This window comes from Peromyscus maniculatus, chromosome 8 (assembly GCF_049852395.1).
Source record: "Peromyscus maniculatus bairdii isolate BWxNUB_F1_BW_parent chromosome 8, HU_Pman_BW_mat_3.1, whole genome shotgun sequence".
Taxonomy (NCBI): Eukaryota; Metazoa; Chordata; class Mammalia; order Rodentia; family Cricetidae; genus Peromyscus; species Peromyscus maniculatus.
Window position 1 is genome coordinate 54,839,016 of NC_134859.1, and position 17,609 is coordinate 54,856,624.

Consider the following 17,609-nt stretch of genomic DNA (forward strand, 5'->3'; position numbering starts at 1 on the left):
ACAATAATAGTGTTAGTTTAAATAGGATTTTGATGATTGCAGGTCTTTAATAAATATAGTAAGGGATTATGGTAGAAGTTAGCCCAGTGGGAAAACTAATATAGGTAAAAGCAAAATATGATATAGCAGGGGCTTCAGAGGATAGAAAATAAGGACAAGGAAAATCACACAGATAGTTTCTCTTGAGGAGCTGTAAGACTGTGGCTTAGGTTAATGTTTAAGAAAAACAATTGTGTCCCAGAAGCTAAGTTAGCTCAAGTCCTTTTAATATTGAGAGATGTGTTCATGGGTTTTGGTGCATCATAGCTAAAACAAACTTTAAAAAATAACTTGAGGTTAGGTTAAGATGATTTTGTTAATGGCTTTGAGGTTAAAAAAAATCTTGGAAAACAATTTAAAGGCATACTTTTAATAGCTGAATGAGGGACTTGAGGTTAGGGGCAGGAACAATGGCAGCCTGGCTACTGCTGGCTGATGTACCTTTCTTGCTAGGATGGGTTGGTGATCAAGGGTGATGATTGATTCCTTGTATCCATTTCTGCCCTCGGCTTCCTGATATAAAACACTGTTGACAAATGGGTATACACCCTGAGGATTTAAAGTAGAGAAGACTGATTGTATTTCATATACAAAAGTTTATATTTGTGGTTCTTTTAAGATTTCTTATAAGATTACCTTTTAAGGTAAATAATAAAATGATTGGACCTTTCTTTGTAACCACAAAACGCAGCCTGCCAGCAAAAGAACTGACTGAGAAAATACCTTGCTTGCTTCCACTCTGTTAATCTGTGACAAGTTGCTTGGGTATGAGTGTATGTGGGTTCTTGGGACAACTTATTTTTCACTGGTAATACATAAAATGTTTAATCATGTAAGGGATATGAAAAACATCATGTTTTTCACTTATATTCATTGTAATCATTCACTCAAAAATAGAATGTAACCACATAATTTTTATATTGCTTGGAAGATTTTGTTGGGATATATAATGCAATAAGGGAAAAATTAAGTTAGTTAGAATGAAGACATCAAGAGAGACAGAAGGGATACATTTGGATAGAAGAAAAGAAATAAATGAGAGAGAAGATGATAGAGAGATCCTAAAGGTGTGTGTGTGTGTGTGTGTGTGTGTGTGTGTGTGTGTATGTGTGTTTCCCTTTTTCATAGGCCCCAGAGAATTAAGTTTTACTCCTTCAAACAGAAAAGCCAAGTTGAGTGATTAGTTCTCTGACTCCATGGATACCCCTCAGTCCCTGAGCTGCTGAAGGCTGGTCCCCATGGCAGCATCAGCAGTACCAACTTCAATTGCCACCTGCTGCTCCTCTGACATGGCCACCAGCCAAACACCTTTGTCTCATGTCTGTTTTTCTCCCCTCAACCCAAATGGTTTCTCTGGCTATCCTGAAATTCACTCTGTAGATCAGGCTGGCTTCAAACTCCCAGAGATCCCTCTGCCGCTGCCTTCCAAGTGCTGGAATCGAAGGCATACACTACCAACCATCCAGCTTCAAGTCTGTTTTTCGGTGTGTGTCAGAATATATTGTATGGTTACATGAACCACCTTGACCTAACAAAAAATGAGCACTCGTTTATCAAGAAAATGTGGCCCAGTGTTAAAGGAAATATCAAGATGGAAAACAATCATTTAATACTAGCTGTTATATATTATGTGTCTTTTAAGAAAATAGATTACTGTAATCTTTTATCATTAAATTTTGTTGAGAATTGCATATATGACTACTATATATCATTTCTTCCCTTTCCTCTCCCCCTCCAACTCTTCCAATGTCCCCCCACCTTCCTCTCAAATTCATGCTCTCTTCTTCAATTATTGCTATATATGTGTGTGTGTGTATACACACACACACACACACACATACATACATACATATATACATACACACATATATGTACATATACACATATATCTATATATAAAGATATCCTGTGATGTCTACTTAGTGCTGCCCATACATGTATTTGTTTAGGACTGGATAACCTATCAAGAGGCTGGTCCCTGTCAAAGACTGACACCCCCCCCCCCCAGCATCCACTAATTGCAGTGGCTTTTCATCTAGGAATAGAGCTTGGTGAGCTTTCCCACATACATGTTGGCATGTCAGTTGGTGTTGACAGTCCTGTTTAGGTGACCACATTGTTGAGATTTCACGGGTGCAGCTTCCTTATGTCACATATAGGTGATACTACCTTGCAGCAGACATCTGGTCCTCCGGCTCATAAAATCTTTTTGTCTCCTTCTTCTGTGACGTTCTCTGAGCCTTAGGTGTGGGGTCATGTTGTAGACATATGAACTGGTGTTTGACACTCCATGGTCAGTTGTTCTTGTATTTTTATGACAGGGCAAGACAGCGTGGAGATTCCTCCATCTTGTATTCTTGCTGAGGCCATTTCAGGGTTAACTAGAATTTTATCTCCCTGGTGGAGAATCCAGTGGAAAATTACCCAATTTTATGCTAAGAACCCAAGATGAAGATGCCCTAGTTAACTTACTTTAGCTTCTGTTAAACTGCTTGCTTGTGCAAACCTCCCCTTGAGCTAACTGCTTATCTTAGCTTCTGTCAAACTGCTTGCTTGTGCAAACCTCCCCTTGAGCTAACTGCTTACCTTAGCTTCTGTTAAACTGCTTGCTTGTGCAAACCTCCCCTTGAGCTAACTGCTTACCTTAGCTTCTGTCAAACTGCTTGCTTGTGCAAACCTCCCCTTGAGCTAACTGCTTACCTTAGCTTCTGTTAAACTGCTTGCTTGTGCAAACCTCCCCTTGAGCTAACTGCTTATCTTAGCTTCTGTCCAACTGCTTGCTGCCATGAAACCCTGTCCCTGCCCCCACCTCTGTCCTGCAGCAGCTGCCGAGTGAGAGACCAGAACGCGGGCTCTGCCTTCAAAAACCCTGTGTTCTGGACACTCAGTGATATACTTGGGTCCCCAAATACCTCCATGTAGTCTCAGCTGGCTGGAATAAAGACTTTCAAACTTTCAGTGGACTATAAGCTGTGGGTAGTCCTCTCCGGTGGGCTCCCCATAACATTTTGAAAAGTTGTGAATTTCTGTAATGGTCTCTGTCTGTGCAAACAGAAGCTTCTTTGACGAGGGGTGAGAGCAACACTTATCTGTGGGGATAAGGATAGGTATTCACACATCATGGAAGGAGAGAACTGACTCCCACAGGTAGCTTTCTGACCACCATATGAAAGCCATTGTGGGTGCTCTCTCCCCTCAAAATAAATAATACAGCCAGATTTTTTTTTTAAAAAAAGGATAGGTATTCAGAGTGCAGTTAGGAATTATACTAGATTAGGAAAGTGGTTAATAGGAGGTTCTCTTCTAGGGTCCAGAACCTCACTGGCCGTGAGTAATGGGCTATATTTATAGCATCAGACATGAATTCTCTCCTATGGAGTGGGCCTTAGGTTGGTTACTCCCAAGATATTACAGTCCTGGGAATATCTTGCCATGCTGGTAATTCATTCAGAGACTTTATAGCTGGCTGTGACTATTGTCTGCTTTTCTCCCTTGGCAGCTCACAGAGCACCTTCAGATACTGTGGGAGCTAGTCCTCAGGGAGGAGGGTTCCAGGTCACTTCCTCCTGTGTCTGAAGCAATAGGGTCTGACCTCCAAGTTTGGGGAGGCAACCCAGGGCGATAGCAATAGCCTGGATTATTTGGGAGCTTCTTGGATTCCTCATCAATAACTCAGAGGAGATTTCTCAGACCCGGAACTGGGGTTTTTGTTGGACAGTCTCTGCCTCTTGGGGGCAGCATTGTCACCCCAAATAGTGTAACTTCACTCAGAATACACACACACACACACACACACACACACACACACACACACACACGTCATATAGTGTATGTTAAGCATATGTGTATATGTATTTATGTAAACATAAAGTATTTATGTTTCCATCCTCAGTGTTACCTCTCCCCCTTCCCTCCCTCTCTGTGTTCCCTCTCACCCCGTTCTAGCTAACCCTCAACCCTGATTTTTCTCTTCACAGCACCTGTGGACTTCTCTCTCCCTCTCTACAGCTACCATGGGCCCTTTATCCTTTCCTGGCTTCTGTGGTTATTCCAAGTTATATATTCATGTCTGAGGATTCATAAATAAGAGAGAACATGTGACATTTATCTTTATGGGGCTGGACTCCTCACTCAATACAACAATTTTCTAGGTTCATAGGTTTATATGCAAAGTTGATGTTTCATTTTTCTTTACAGCTGAATAGTATTTCATAGTGTACATGCAGCACCATTTCACTATCCATTCTTCCACTGAAGGACAGTTAGGCTGTTGTGAATAGAGCAGCAGTGAACATGGCTGAGTGAGAATCTGTGAAGTAGGATGTCCCGTCTTTGGGCATATGCCAAAGACGGTTCAGTTTTGTGAAAATTCTCTACCCTGATTTCCAGAGTGGCTGCAGTGGTTTGCAATCTCACCAACAGTGAATGAGGGTTCTTGTGCTTGACTGAGAGACACTTGTAGCCAAGCTGACGACCTGAGTTCAGTGCCTGGGATTCACAGGGTAGAAGGAGAGAACAGATTCCTGCAAGCTGTCTTATGATCTCTTCATGCACACTGCTGCATTTTAAAAATGGTCCAGTGGCCTTGGCAGCTTGGATCCAGGACACTGTGGAATGTCACTCACACCATGTGATAGAGCTCACATGAAAAGTTTTATGTGGGGGCAGGGAAAGGGAGAAGGGAAGAGAGGGGAAGTGGGCAGGGCTGAGAGAAGAAGAAGAGAAAGAGAAAGGGAAAGAAAGGAAGAGAGGAGGTGTTCGCTACCATAACGGAAGATGACGCTGTCAGGACGCTGGGCGGGTCCCCAAGGGGTGGGTCTGAATGCTAACACATATGCATGCACACAAGTGTATACACACACACACACACACACACACACACACACACACACCTAAAAAACAAAACAAATGAGAACAAAGATCTCTCTATGGGCAGTGGCAGTGGGAGCCTTGGGGGAACAGCTGCCCAATCATTTCTGAATCATTCTGTTTCAGTTTTCTCCCTGGCTACTAAGTCTTCTGACAAGATTCCTAGTGTTACTCCTCACTTCCCGTAATATGTGTGTCTACAAGGCAGACAGGTAAAGTCCACTGCGAAATTCTGTTCCGGTCAGCTACACTTTATGTGAGCATGCACATAAAATTAAGACTATTGAGTCAGCCCAGATGCACCATGGCTCCTGTGACTAAGGCAATTTTGACAGCAGCAATGACTTGAATTTGTTGGTCAATTACAATTGTTAGTATGTATCCTTTCCTGAGTCGCTGTATCTATTTTTGGTAAAAGCTTAAGCTAAATGGAAACACTGTAAGCCTCCCGATGTATCTGAGTCTGTCAAAGACGTTAAAACTTTAATTAGAGTGTGTAATTATAAATTCAAAACGGCAGAGGAAGGAGACTAAAGCTGTAGCTTGGTGAAGGACTCAGAAGAAGCAAAAAGCATTTTGTGGAAAAGAGGAAGGATTTTGTAAAGACTTTCACATTGAAAAGGAAGGAAACAAAGCAGGAAGGAGGAAGCAGGTGGGAAGAGATGGGAACAAGGATAAGGGTGCGGGGCTTTCTTTTTGAAGGTGAAAAAGAAAGAGGGTGTTGAAAATCTAAAAGGGCCAGGCATGGTGGCCCACGCCTTTAATCCCAGCACTTGGGAAGCAGAGGCAGGCGGATCTCTGTGAGCAAGGGCAGCCTGGTGGACATATTGAGTTCCAGGCCAGTGAGACCCTGTCTCAAAACAACAACAGAATCTGAAAGGATTTGGGAAAGTAAGGGTTTTGTTCCTTGACTAAAGAAGGCTAGAAATCATAAGGTTCAAATGAAGTATAGAAGGCCATTGAAAAGTAAACTTTGTTGAAAGGAAATGGTAGATATAATTAAGTCGGAAAAATTAGAGAGAAAATTACTTAGAAGCTAAAAATAATACATATGTATGCGCCTGCTTGTCTGGATGTGCACAGCACCCATGTAGGTGCCTGTAGAGGCCAGAAGAGGGCAGCAGATCCTCTGAAGCAGGTGGCTGTGAGCCATCTGATGTGGGTTGTGGGAATCAAACCCTGTGAAGGGACTCTAGGCAGCCTGAGCATGGTGAACATGGCTCTGGCAGCCTTGCCCTTCTCCCCCACTCCCTCTGCCTTCCTAAAGACTGTTTGATCACATTCCTAAAGCCAGCCACCAAGGCCTAGTCCCTTACTTGGCCACTTCCTCCTCCTCAGGCTGACTACTGAGGTCCAGCTTTCAAAGTATTGAAGTCCAGCAGTCAGAAGCCCCTTTGGCTATTCTAAGTAATATGCCCAATTAAAATTAAACACCTCATCCTTAACACGAGATTTCCCCCTTTACCTTTATAAACTTTTATTTCCTGTGGGCTACGACTGTCTCCCCTCTATCCAGAGGCGTCCTTTGTCCCACTGGGACAAATACCCCTCCCCTTTCCTTGTTCTCTTCCCTTCCCCCTCTTCCTCTGTCTCCCACCCTTTGTCTTCTGGGGCAAATAAATCTCCTTTGTGCTGAGAACTTGGTCTTGGAGGTCCTGGTCCCTACACCCAGGTCCTGGGCAAGAGCAGCAGCCAGTGCTCTTAACTGCTGAGCCATGTCTCCAGCCCCTTAGGGATTTTAATACAGTGAAGGATGCTGATCTCAGCATAAGTCATTCCAAAGTCTGTTCCGTGAAAACAGCTAGATTGTGAAATTTTTAAAAGATTTATTATTTATTTATGTGTATATGTCTCTCTCTCTCTCTCTCTCTCTCTCTCTCTGTGTGTGTGTGTGTGTGTGTGTGTGTGTCTGTGTGTGTGTGTGTGTGAGAGAGAGAGAGAGAGAGAGAGAGAGAGAGAGAGAGAGAGAGCTCACACATATGCAAGGCTTTTCTTCAGACCTGCTTGTGAAACTGTTAGCCTGACTATTCTGAATCTTCCGTCATCAACAGTTCTGACATTTCTCAGAAGTTCTCAACTTCATAGGAAATAAAATGTCCCTAAGTTATTTTAAATACAGCTTTCTGATCAAACAAGACTGCTCCGTGGTTAAATTGCATTTCTCCTGAAACTTGGTAATTGGTGAAGAACTGGAGACTGGCCCTTATCCATAGGGTGTGTAGGAGCAAGCGTACTTATGAGCTCCAGCTGCTGGAACTGACCTTCTCTATGTTCAGCAACCAAGACTGGAAGTTCAAGGTGGGACAGTAGGAGACCCAGGAGGACAGCCAACATTTAGCTGTCATACCCCAGGGCCTGCTGGGACTAGGAGGACACTGTGATCCTTCCACAAGAGAAGGCTACAACTCTTAAGTTGAGTGACTGAACTTAAACCTTTTCTTTTCTTCAGTGGTCATCTCTCTGCTTCTTTTCCATTGGCTATCAGCACACCTGAGCAGAAGGCTGTGGGCAGGGCATGAGAAAAATCCAACCTCCTGAATGGGTCCAAGGTAGCTTGACTTCGATCACACGTTACCCAGCCCGACTCCCCTCTCCAGAGTCTATAGGAACACTGCCATGTAGCAGAGGTAACACATTCCGCAAGCCTGCTTCCTCGTGGCACAGACCTCTCTCCTTCTGTAAGAGTAGAGATCTCTCTGGACTAATGGACCTGAAACTCACTCAGCCCTCTGCTGTGTCTGGAGTTATTATAGCTGTTTTCCTGAAGGGACAGACTCTCTCTATGTCTCTCTGGAACCTCCTCTACTCTGCCCTACTAAGGTATAAGGTTCGTTTCAAAGGTTCCTTGGACTTTGGAAAGAGAAGTTAAAAACATTATAAAACTCACTGTTTTAAAATCAAATCTCAGAAGTTTTTCTTGGATAAGCAGAAGTTTCTCCATTTGGCCTGTTGAGAAGTCCCCACTTAGAGTAGTCTTCTTCATTTGGTGTGACTTCAGAACTCACTGAGACGCCATCAGAGTAAACTGCATGCTGGCCTCATGATGGGATAAGGATGCAGGGAAATAAGACTTGCCTGATTTCCGGTGCTCCTGCCTCCGGCCATGTAGGCCTGACCGGCTCCACCCGAGTGGATCAAATCAGGAAGACTTCGTCCTAGTCTCTAGGGAAGATGAATTTCTCCTCATGTCTCACGTGACGGGGATTCTCTTACCTAGGCAGAGGATCTTACAGTCCGAATCCTAAATGTCCTGTCTCAAACAACAGAGGCAAAGAGCGATTACTCTTCAGTCACTGTCTCCCAAACTGACATGTGAGGATGCTGGGAACAGGGAAACCTTGTACCTATGCCTGCCACCTGACTGGTGTGGGACCTGCATGCTAGTTCAGTTGGCCACGCCTTCCACCACAGCTTTCAATTCTTCTGCTCTCTTAGCAAAAGCTAATTCCAGGGCTGAGAGGTAATTACTTGATTCTGTAAAAAGTCCTCAAGAGAGTTTTAAATAACACAAGCCAGAGACTCTGTCACGCCACAGGGCTGTCAGTCGGCACGGCAAGCTCAAGTATGGACACTCATTTAAACACTGAGTTACAGGTGTCATCCTGTGACTCCTCCACGCCCGAGGAAAAACAACACTGCCTGAGGAGAAGAAACATGGACCATGAAAGTTCACCCCGACCAGCCTCTCCAGGTCATCTTCCTGAGAGGAGCAGAGACCAGCTCTTCACCCTGGCTCCTGTTAGAAACCCAAAGCCTGTGGACCTTCACACGGCGAAGCTTAAGAAACTCAACTGTGGACATTGGAGACAGGGATTGTGCCCTTTCTCCCTTTGGACTCACGGTAATATTGGCCGTAATGCTTCCTACAGGGCTAATGTGGATGGTTCCCCGGGACTGGACACTAACACAAGATTTTATTGTCTCTGCTGTATCTAAATGATAGGTTCACAAAAACTGATCTAATTTCTTTAATAAGTTATGCCTGATTACACATGCAAATAGCAGTTGACTCTTATAAATAATAAATAAAAAAGGTCAACAATTCCTCATTTTATACCTGGTTTAATTGGATTCCATGGCTACCCACCTTACTCACTGGGCCCATGGGTCCTCTTGTCCTTCTCTTCTGAGGTCTAATGATTGGACTCTGCTTAATTAATTGATTGTTACCCAGTATCTGACCCTTCATAAAAACTAAAGATTTAAGTGTGACTGAAAGAAATGGAGGTGACGAGGGAAGCGCCATCTTGTGCTATTTCCATTCTGGGTTTGCTTAGAAAGTTCTCGGTTTTCTACTACTCACATCTGCCTTGGCAACACATTGACATTTCCATGGCCTTGACCATGGTCTCCATGTATTAACCAAAATAATTCATGGAACCTAAAATAACTGAAAAAGGTATTAGTCAAACATAATTGTTGTGTCTGAAATAATTACTATGCTTTGCCAGGCATGAATATTTCAAGGTTATCCTTTCATGTGAGATTATTGTGATTTTTTTGCCTTTAAAAACACCGTACCCCTGAGTCTGGGCACCAAGAGACTCTGAGGCATGAACCTTCTCTTGGTTGATGGCTGATACAGGACTCATATACTTTTAGCTGGCTTAATCAGCGTGGTTGTCTGTATCTTTCGCATGTGGATTATTACAATTTTGATAGGTGGTTAGGAAACTGCAATGTATTTGGGGCTCTAGAAGACCATGAACATGTCCTCAGGTATCCACATGCCAAGAACCTGACTGTCTGTCACCGCTGTCTAAGCTTGAGGAGCTGCACAGACAGAGCATGAGGCTGTGGCAGGGGGTTCCCACGCGCGTGTACCCACAGCATGCCCCACACACTGCGAGAGTTCCTCGGCAAAGACTGGAGATTTCTCTTTGTTTCATCATTAGCTGTCTACTGAGCTAAGGAACCAGACATCAGGGCCACACCTGAGAATAAACACCAATTTTGTAGAGTTAAGTCAGGAAAACCACCAAGCTAAAGGGTGGACCCGTGAGCAGGAGAAAGGGTGATAATAAAAACGCTGAGGAAGAGGTAATGTTATTTCTAGAACACCACCACCACCACCACCACCTACCCTGTCAGCCTAATGCTGAACAGTTTGTGCGGAAATATCGCAGGACCACTTGAGCTCTCCGAATGGGTGGCTGTAACTGTCAGGTCCCTCAGCTTTCTTCCCTCCACCCCTTCAGGGTGTTTAGAAACAGCTTCTAACCTAGATCCGGTTTCAACATTAGCTTCTAAAAGCCAGACTGCGCTGGTCAGCTTTATCTCACTAAAGCAAATGCCTGGGAAAAGAGACCTCATAAGGAGAAAGGACTTATTTTAGCTCATGTCTTACTGTGTTTTAACTTCACTTCTAGAGGATTCGGTTCTCGACTGACTGGCCTCATTGCTTTGGGCCTGTGGTGAGTCAGGTTATCATGACGAGATCGTATGGCAGACAAAATGCCTCACCTAATGCCCAGAAAGGGAAAGGGGTGAGTTCCTGTAATCTCCCTTAGAGGACCTGACCCTGTTCCCCACTCCCCCCATCCTCCAGCCCTCCAAGTCCAGAAGACATCTTGCTAGGCCTCCCCTCTTAGACACCACTGTCTCCCTGTAGTATCGAGCTGGGGACCCAGCCTCTAACCAGGGTCCCTGCAGGACACTGCAGAGCCAAAGTATAGTGTTTATCTTTGACTAACAACGTGCTGATCAGAACACTAACAAAAGCAAGAGCAGAAACAAACCGGGAACAACCTACATGTTTAACAATAAGAAAACGGGGCGGGCGGTGGTGGCGCACGCCTTTAATCCTGCCGCTTAAGAGGCAGAGGCAGGTGGATCTCTGTGAGTTTGAGTTCAGCCTGGTCTGCAAAGCAAGTTCCAGGACAGCCAGGGCTGTTACACAGAGAAGCCCTGTCTCAGAAAACAAAACAAAACAATAACAACAACAACAACAAAGAGAATGTTTAAATGATTGTACACATGATTAAATAAGACATGCAGACTAAAGCACACTTGATGAGCTGATATAGAGGGAAATCTCTGATCTATTTTTTAATTTAACAAACAAGATCCAAAACATAGTCTTACTTACCCTCCATTTACAAAGGATGTGTGCACAGATGGAAGACAGTCTCTTTAAGGCATGGGCAGGGCTCACAGAATGGATGAATTGGAAACATGTTCTGAAGACAGAGCATGTTCAGAGAGCCAGGCCAGGGTGGCAGCAACATTAGGGTTGACTTCTGTCCGTCTCCCGTACGCACCTTTTGATTTAGGATAAGTCACAAAATGTTTTAAGCCACAAAAACCCATCACCCAAATGCCACTCACATTACTTGTAGGAATTGAATTGTTAGTAAGGGAAGTGTTATATTAACACTTGCTTGTTTGACGTAATTGTTTCTCCTCTTTCAGCAAGGTATGGTGTTGACAGGGATGGCAATTTAACTTCCTTTTTTTTTTGAGACAGGGTTTCCCTGTGTAGCTTTGCGCCTTTCCTGGATCTCACTTGGTAGCCCAGGCTGGCTCGAACTCACAGAGATCTTCCTGGCTCTGCCTCCCCAGTGCTGGGATTAAAGGCGTGCACCACCACCACTCGGCCAATTTAACTTAAGTGACAGTGACCGGTGTTAGACCTCTCTCTGATGCCCAGGCTCCCTTGAGTAGGGGACTGTAGGCCGAGCATGCCGATCTGGCCGCTTTGAACACTGCACAGATTCCTTGAGGAGGCTGCTGGTCACCGTCCGCTCTCAGAGGCAGGTGTAACTCAGACAGCTGAGGCCGCACTTCTGCCTCCTGAAGCCTCAGTGAACCCCAGCAGTCATTTCGCCGTGGTCAGAGGGAGAACGCTTCCCCTGATAGCTTAGAAAGGCGCAAGGTTGGTGCAGACACAGCCCATGGTCTGCATGAAGGACTATGTCATGATTGGGAGAAGCGCCCCTGCTACACCCCCTTTCTGGCTAAAGAAGCAGGCGATTTGGCTCACTCTTCCAGTTAGTGAGGGGAATCCTGAAGGGCTGCTCCTGGTGTTGCTAACGTAGGCCCAGCTAAAGCTTTCAGCCAAATGTCCTTTGCTTTGACTTCTTTGGATTTTCACCGAAAGTAAAGCAGACTCTGAACTGGCGACCTGAGGAGGAGACAGGGAACAGCAGGAGCAAGGGAACAATGAAATGATTCCGAAGAGTGGCCAGGGACAAGGGCGGCAGGAGGCAGAGGTGTGGATGACAAAGGGACAGTGTATTATAGGAAAGGCTGTGGAATGACCGGGACAGGGACTGCCAGCCGCAGCCACTGGACGAGTTACCTGCAGCTCCTAAACTCTAAGTGCCAAGAGGCTCGAGAGATGTGACACTAGCCAGCACTCTTGGCTGACGTCAGTAGTTGCCTCTAAGAGGTCAGGATTACACCAGCCGCAGCTGCCCCTGCCGCCGCCGCCGGGAGCCAGGCCATCAGTGATCGAATCCCAGAGCAACAGTCTCCTCCAATTTGAGCACCCCAAGCCCTAAGTCTGGCCTCTAGAGCCTGGAAACATGAGCCCCGAGTTCAGGACTTGAGCCTCTGAAGGTGTCAGCTCAGCCAAAGAACTTGCAGCATCCCAGGGCATAGGTCTGCCCCCTCGCCGGCTCATGATGATTTCCGTCTGAAGAGAGCCAAGGAGCCCTCGCCAGATAATGGGTACGAGGCAGATGCTGTGGACTCGTGATAGGAATGAGCAAGATGAGAGAGTGGACTGTTCTGGGCTTGAGGGTGAATGGTGGAGACACCAACAATTCTTGGAAATACATAGGCAGGAAATGAACGAAGATGCAAGGCATAGGAGAAAACAACAGACTGTTCTTTCTGGTCAACCCCCCCCCCCCAACACTCTAGAAATGAGGAAGTCATGAGGACTCCCAGAAAGAGGAATGGGAGAAGGCACACCCTTGAGAATAAGTGCAAAGCTAGCCCCAAACCCCCCCACCCCACCCCACCCCACCCCACCCCACAACCTCTGCACATGTATCAATGACAACCCACTCAGTAGTATTTACTGTTAAAAGTTGAAATTGACATCCCAAAATATAAACCACTGGGAGGGGGTGGGGGAAAGCAGCAAGACTCTGTCATAGGGACTTCTGATTTGGCCCCTCCCACACCAGCCTCCAGGGTTATAGTTCCCCCCTCTAACTGACTTCCCACCTCTGGTCATTGCTGCCCAGGGAAGCCGAGAGTCACGATCTCCAGATACAGGTAACTGGGCCGGGTGGCCAGGGAGACCAGGGGGACTTTGGGCATTGGTGGCACTAAGTGGGAAGAGATACAAGAGGTCGTGTGGGACCTGATTTCCCTTTATTGGACTCTAGATTGGATTGTGGATGCCACAATACCAAGTGAGACAAAGACCCAGATGTGGCTCCAGCTGTGGCTCAAAACAGCAGCCCAGTCATCGTCCCCAACCCCAACCCCACCCTGAGTTCCAGTCCTAGATCCAGTTTGAACATTTGAATCAGCCCCGATCGAAAACCGAAGTCAACCCCATTCTGCTCCCAGTTTTGCTGTGAGCTTGGGCCAGTTCCTCCCGTGCCTCGGTCAGAGTTCAGGTGCCTGTCCCAGGAAGGGGCACACTCTCAAGATGGCCCGTTAGACCTAGTAATAGTAATGAGTTTAGCTTTCGACATTACCTCCAAATTCCGAACTCAACTGATCCCAATACTGACCCCATTTCTAATGCAGATGCACGGCCAGACCTTTTTTAATTTTTCAATTTCCTTTTATTTATTTAATGTGTGTGAGAGTTTTGCCTGCATGTACATACATGTATCATGTATGTGCCTGTTGGCCACAGGGACCAGAAGAGGGTATTGGATCTCTTGGAATTAGAGTTATGGATGGTTGTGAGCCACATGGATGCTGGAAACTGAACCTGGGTCCTCTGGAAAGAAACAAGTGCTCTTAACTACCGAACAATCTCTCCAGCCCTCCCCGGGGCCCTTTTCATTCTAACACACGACATATTCGATCTCGGCCCTAGTCTTCTCAGCTCTACCCTGCTTCCTGCTTCCTCCTTGGTCCCAGCTCTGGATCAGCCCGGATCCTGGTCTCCCAACTTCAGTTCAGACAGCCCCAGAGCCTAGCCTTTGTCCAAGCATGACCATTACCTATGAAAACTTCCACAACTGGGGGAGCGAGGAGAAAAACCCAGAGATTGGAAAAGGTGAGAGAGAAGTAGACACACTTTCCCAACAGGTCCTCTTCCCGTGTCCACTAGGATTCCCGTGGTCACAGTCTGTGTGTATATATTCACCTTAGGCTGTGTTGTGGGGCCTCACTCTGGTGGAGTCAGGACCTAGCAATGCAGGTAGCTGGGTTTGGAGGGGAACTCATTTACTGGGTCATGCAGACATGTGTGAACCTGTTAGGGGCCTGGCTGCCCCCCTTTGTGCCCCATCGGTTTCCCCCAGCTCTGGTCACAAGACCTTAGCACCATGCTTCTTTCCTTTTGCTCATGTGCACGTGAGTTTCTGGTGGGTGTTAAACACGTCCTCAGGGCTGTGAAAGGTCCAAGGAACTGCAAATTTCCCGTGCTTTGGAGGTGCCAAATGCCTGGGTACTCGGAGCCCCATTATTCTAGAGCTATGTCCCCACACTTCCAGTGACAAACCTTCACTGGCTCCCTCACCCCAGAAACCTTTCCCTCACTTTCTCTCTCTCTCTCTCTCTCTCTCTCTCTCTCTCTCTCTCTCTCTCTCTCTCTCTCTCTCTCACACACACACACACAATCTGGACCCACTGAGTCTTGACATCCTCTTCTCTTTCAGCGGCTCCCCCCAAGTCCTTCCTGTGGAATATCTTCTCTTGGACCGGCCTCCTCCTCTTCTCCCTGGGTCTCGGCTTCCTGCTGCTGGTGGTCATCTCCGTGATTGGATTCCAAAGTGGGTGCCCTCAGGCTGGCAGGGAGGAGAGGGGTCAGGGCTGTAGGGGGGGGGGCAGGGTGAATGGAGGCAGTGATGGGCACAGAGGGCACTCGGGACAGCAGTGAGGGCCATGGTGATGACAAGGTTAACATTCAGAGAAGCACAATGGACAGGGACCTGAGTGGGTAGTAGATGGGAACAATGGTGGGACACTGTGGGGACATGGAGGACCGTGATGGGGATGGCTCACCCTTTGCTCACACAGTCATAGTCCTCACTCACTATTGTGCTTGGGTTACACAGTCACATTACCTCACCTCCTAAGCCTCAGTTTACTCATGTGTAATACTGGGTAACAGCGGTGCCTGCCCCACGGGGCTCTGTGACCCAGAGTGCTGCTCTGTGTGCTGAGTGCCAGCTTAGTGCTGCCCAGAGGGGACTGAGCGACCTTGGTTCTCATCATTCTGTCCCTCTCATCAGATTCCCAGTTAAGGAGGGACCTAGGCACCCTGAGAGCCACTCTAGACAACATCACCTCCAACACGAAGACTGAACTCCAGGCCCTGACCTCCAGGGGTGAGCTGGGCTGTGACCGGGTTCTGGGCAGGGGTGGGCTGGGTGCAGAGGACAGAGTCCTGAGCTCCAGGCCTTGTTCTGCAGGTGACAGCCTGCAAGAGAGGATCAGCTCTCTGAAAGTGGAGGTGGAGGACCACAGGCAGGAACTGCTGGCAGGTGAGAGAGAGGCCCTGGTCTCTGAGAGCATGCAGAGGGTGTGGGCGAAAGCGGGTTCCTGGTGCTGACCTGTCCTCTTCCAGGCCGAGGCTTGAGCCAGAAGGTTTCTTCTCTGGAGAGCATGGTGGAGAAGAAGGAACAGGCACTCAAAACAGGTGAGACCTGGGTTTCCTGCACCCTGGGAGGAGGTGTGAGTGTGTGTGGTGTGTGGAGTTCCTAGACTGAACCCCGTGCAGGCCATCTGAGCACCAGGGACTCACCAAGCAGATGTGGCAGGAGAGCAGTGTTCTCACTTCCATCTGTGTGTCCCAGGTCTGTCTGACATAACGGAGAGCATCCAACAACTGGGCAAGGACCTGAAGACCCTGACATGCCAGCTGGCCAGCCTCAAGAACGGTGAGGATGATGATGGTGTAGTTTGCTCCAGTTATGGGGAAATGGACAGTAGGCAGCGCCTCTCTTCTCCATCCTCCCGTTTCTTTTCATAGGCTCTGAAATGGCCTGCTGCCCCCTTCACTGGGTAGAGCATGAAGGCAGCTGCTACTGGTTCTCTCAATCTGGGAAGTCGTGGCCTGAAGCTGACAAGCACTGCCAGCTGCAGAATGCCCACCTGGTGGTGGTCAACTCCCTGGAGGAGCAGGTGATGTCTTGGTGGGCTCTTTGCGGGAGGCTCTCCGGTCTAAGGGAGAGGTTAACACACCCTCTTCTTTTTTCAGAATTTTCTACAGAATCGAATAGCCAAGATGGTCACCTGGATAGGTCTAACGGACCAAAATGGGCCCTGGCAATGGGTGGATGGAACTGACTTTAAGAAAAGCTTTACGTGAGTGTGTATTGCATATCTGCCCTCACCTAGTGGCCTTTGCCTGGGATCACCTCTTCTCCCAAGGCTTTGGTTCTGGGGTAGGTGGCAGAGTCTGGGGACGTGGTTCAGAGTCTTGTTTCTGGAGACTCATATCTGTGTCTGTTCACAGGTACTGGGACGCACTGCAGCCAGATAACTGGTATGGACATGGACTTGGAGGAGGTGAGGACTGTGCCCACATCACCACTGATGGCCGCTGGAATGATGACGTCTGCCAGAAGCCCTTCCGTTGGGTCTGCGAGACAAAGCTCGCCAAGGATAGCTAGGAGCCTCCTCCACTTGACTTATTTCTTCAGTGCCTTTAGCTGCTAAAGCCTGGAATTTGGAATCCCCCTATCCAGTCTGTGGGAGCCCACAAGGTTTTCTAGTGAGAACGGAGCTTGCTTTACACAGCTGGGCTGCATTAGGGGATGGCTTACCATGTGCGCGGTCACCATGTGTCTGAGATGGTCCGCACTTGGCTGTGCTGAGGGGAGGTCTTTTGCTCCGCCCCTTGGCATTCCTTTAAAAGCCCTTTAGCAGAGAGAAGGGGCCGGTGGGTTTTGATCCAGGCCCTCCCGAGGCTGTCCTGTGTTTCTATCTCCCTCTATCTTTGTATCTAAATATTTCTCACTTCTTCCTCCTCAAGAGTACCCGGGGAGAAAAAGTGGGAACAGGTCTCCCACACCAGTCTCGACATTCTGGGGGATTTTTTTTATTGAGAATTTTAGGGCAAGGAGAAAGGATTGTGTTTGAGATGGGTACTGTGATGTTTGGAAGAATGAGGTTATTGAAATCTGCGGTACTTTGTGCATTGTGCAGCTCATTATAATAAACTTCATACTTTTTTTTCTTAATTTTTTTTATTTTACATACCAACCAGAGTTTCCTCTCTCTCCTCTCCTCCTGTTCCCCCCCCCCTGCTTTCTACACTTCACACTCTTAATAGCTCCTACCTCTTTAGCTTCTATGGAAGCTTTCTAACCCCACGTAATCCCATGTCGGTTCCTGGGGTTATCTAATAGGCTATTGTATTATTGGGGGGAGGACATTGCCTGCATATATGTCTATGGATCATGTGCATTCAGTGCCATTAGAGGCCAGAAGATGGCATCTTTGAATCCCAGGATGGGAGTTATAAGCAGTTATGAGTTGCGTGTGGGTGCTGGAAATCAAAATCTGGTCCTCTGCAGGAGCAGCCAGTGTTCTTAAGAGCTGAGTCATCTCTCCAGCCC

The 17,609-nt window shown here is 47.1% G+C and overlaps 1 protein-coding gene across 1 annotated transcript; it reads left to right on the forward strand.

Annotated features, from left to right (window-relative positions):
* The first annotated feature begins 13,762 nt into the window (after positions 1-13,762).
* Positions 13,763-17,223, forward strand: LOC143266715 (C-type lectin domain family 10 member A-like). Its single transcript, XM_006973397.4, has 9 exons — positions 13,763-14,098; positions 14,703-14,816; positions 15,279-15,374; positions 15,459-15,530; positions 15,614-15,685; positions 15,843-15,926; positions 16,019-16,170; positions 16,247-16,353; positions 16,505-17,223. The coding sequence occupies exons 1-9, from the start codon at positions 14,032-14,034 to the stop codon at positions 16,659-16,661; spliced, it is 921 nt and encodes a 306-aa protein (XP_006973459.1). The 5' UTR covers positions 13,763-14,031; the 3' UTR covers positions 16,662-17,223.
* Positions 17,224-17,609: the final 386 nt, after the last annotated feature.

What these genes read in the sequence shown, in the direction of transcription:
- LOC143266715 (XM_006973397.4), top strand. Translation starts at nt 14,032, where the DNA reads ATGACCATTACCTATGAAAACTTCCACAACTGGGGGAGCGAGGAGAAA. An exon ending in CAGGCAGGAACTGCTGGCAG is followed by an intron (nt 15,531 to 15,613) that starts GTGAGAGAGAGG and finishes GTCCTCTTCCAG; the next exon opens with GCCGAGGCTTGAGCCAGAAG. An exon ending in GACTTTAAGAAAAGCTTTAC is followed by an intron (nt 16,354 to 16,504) that starts GTGAGTGTGTAT and finishes GTCTGTTCACAG; the next exon opens with GTACTGGGACGCACTGCAGC.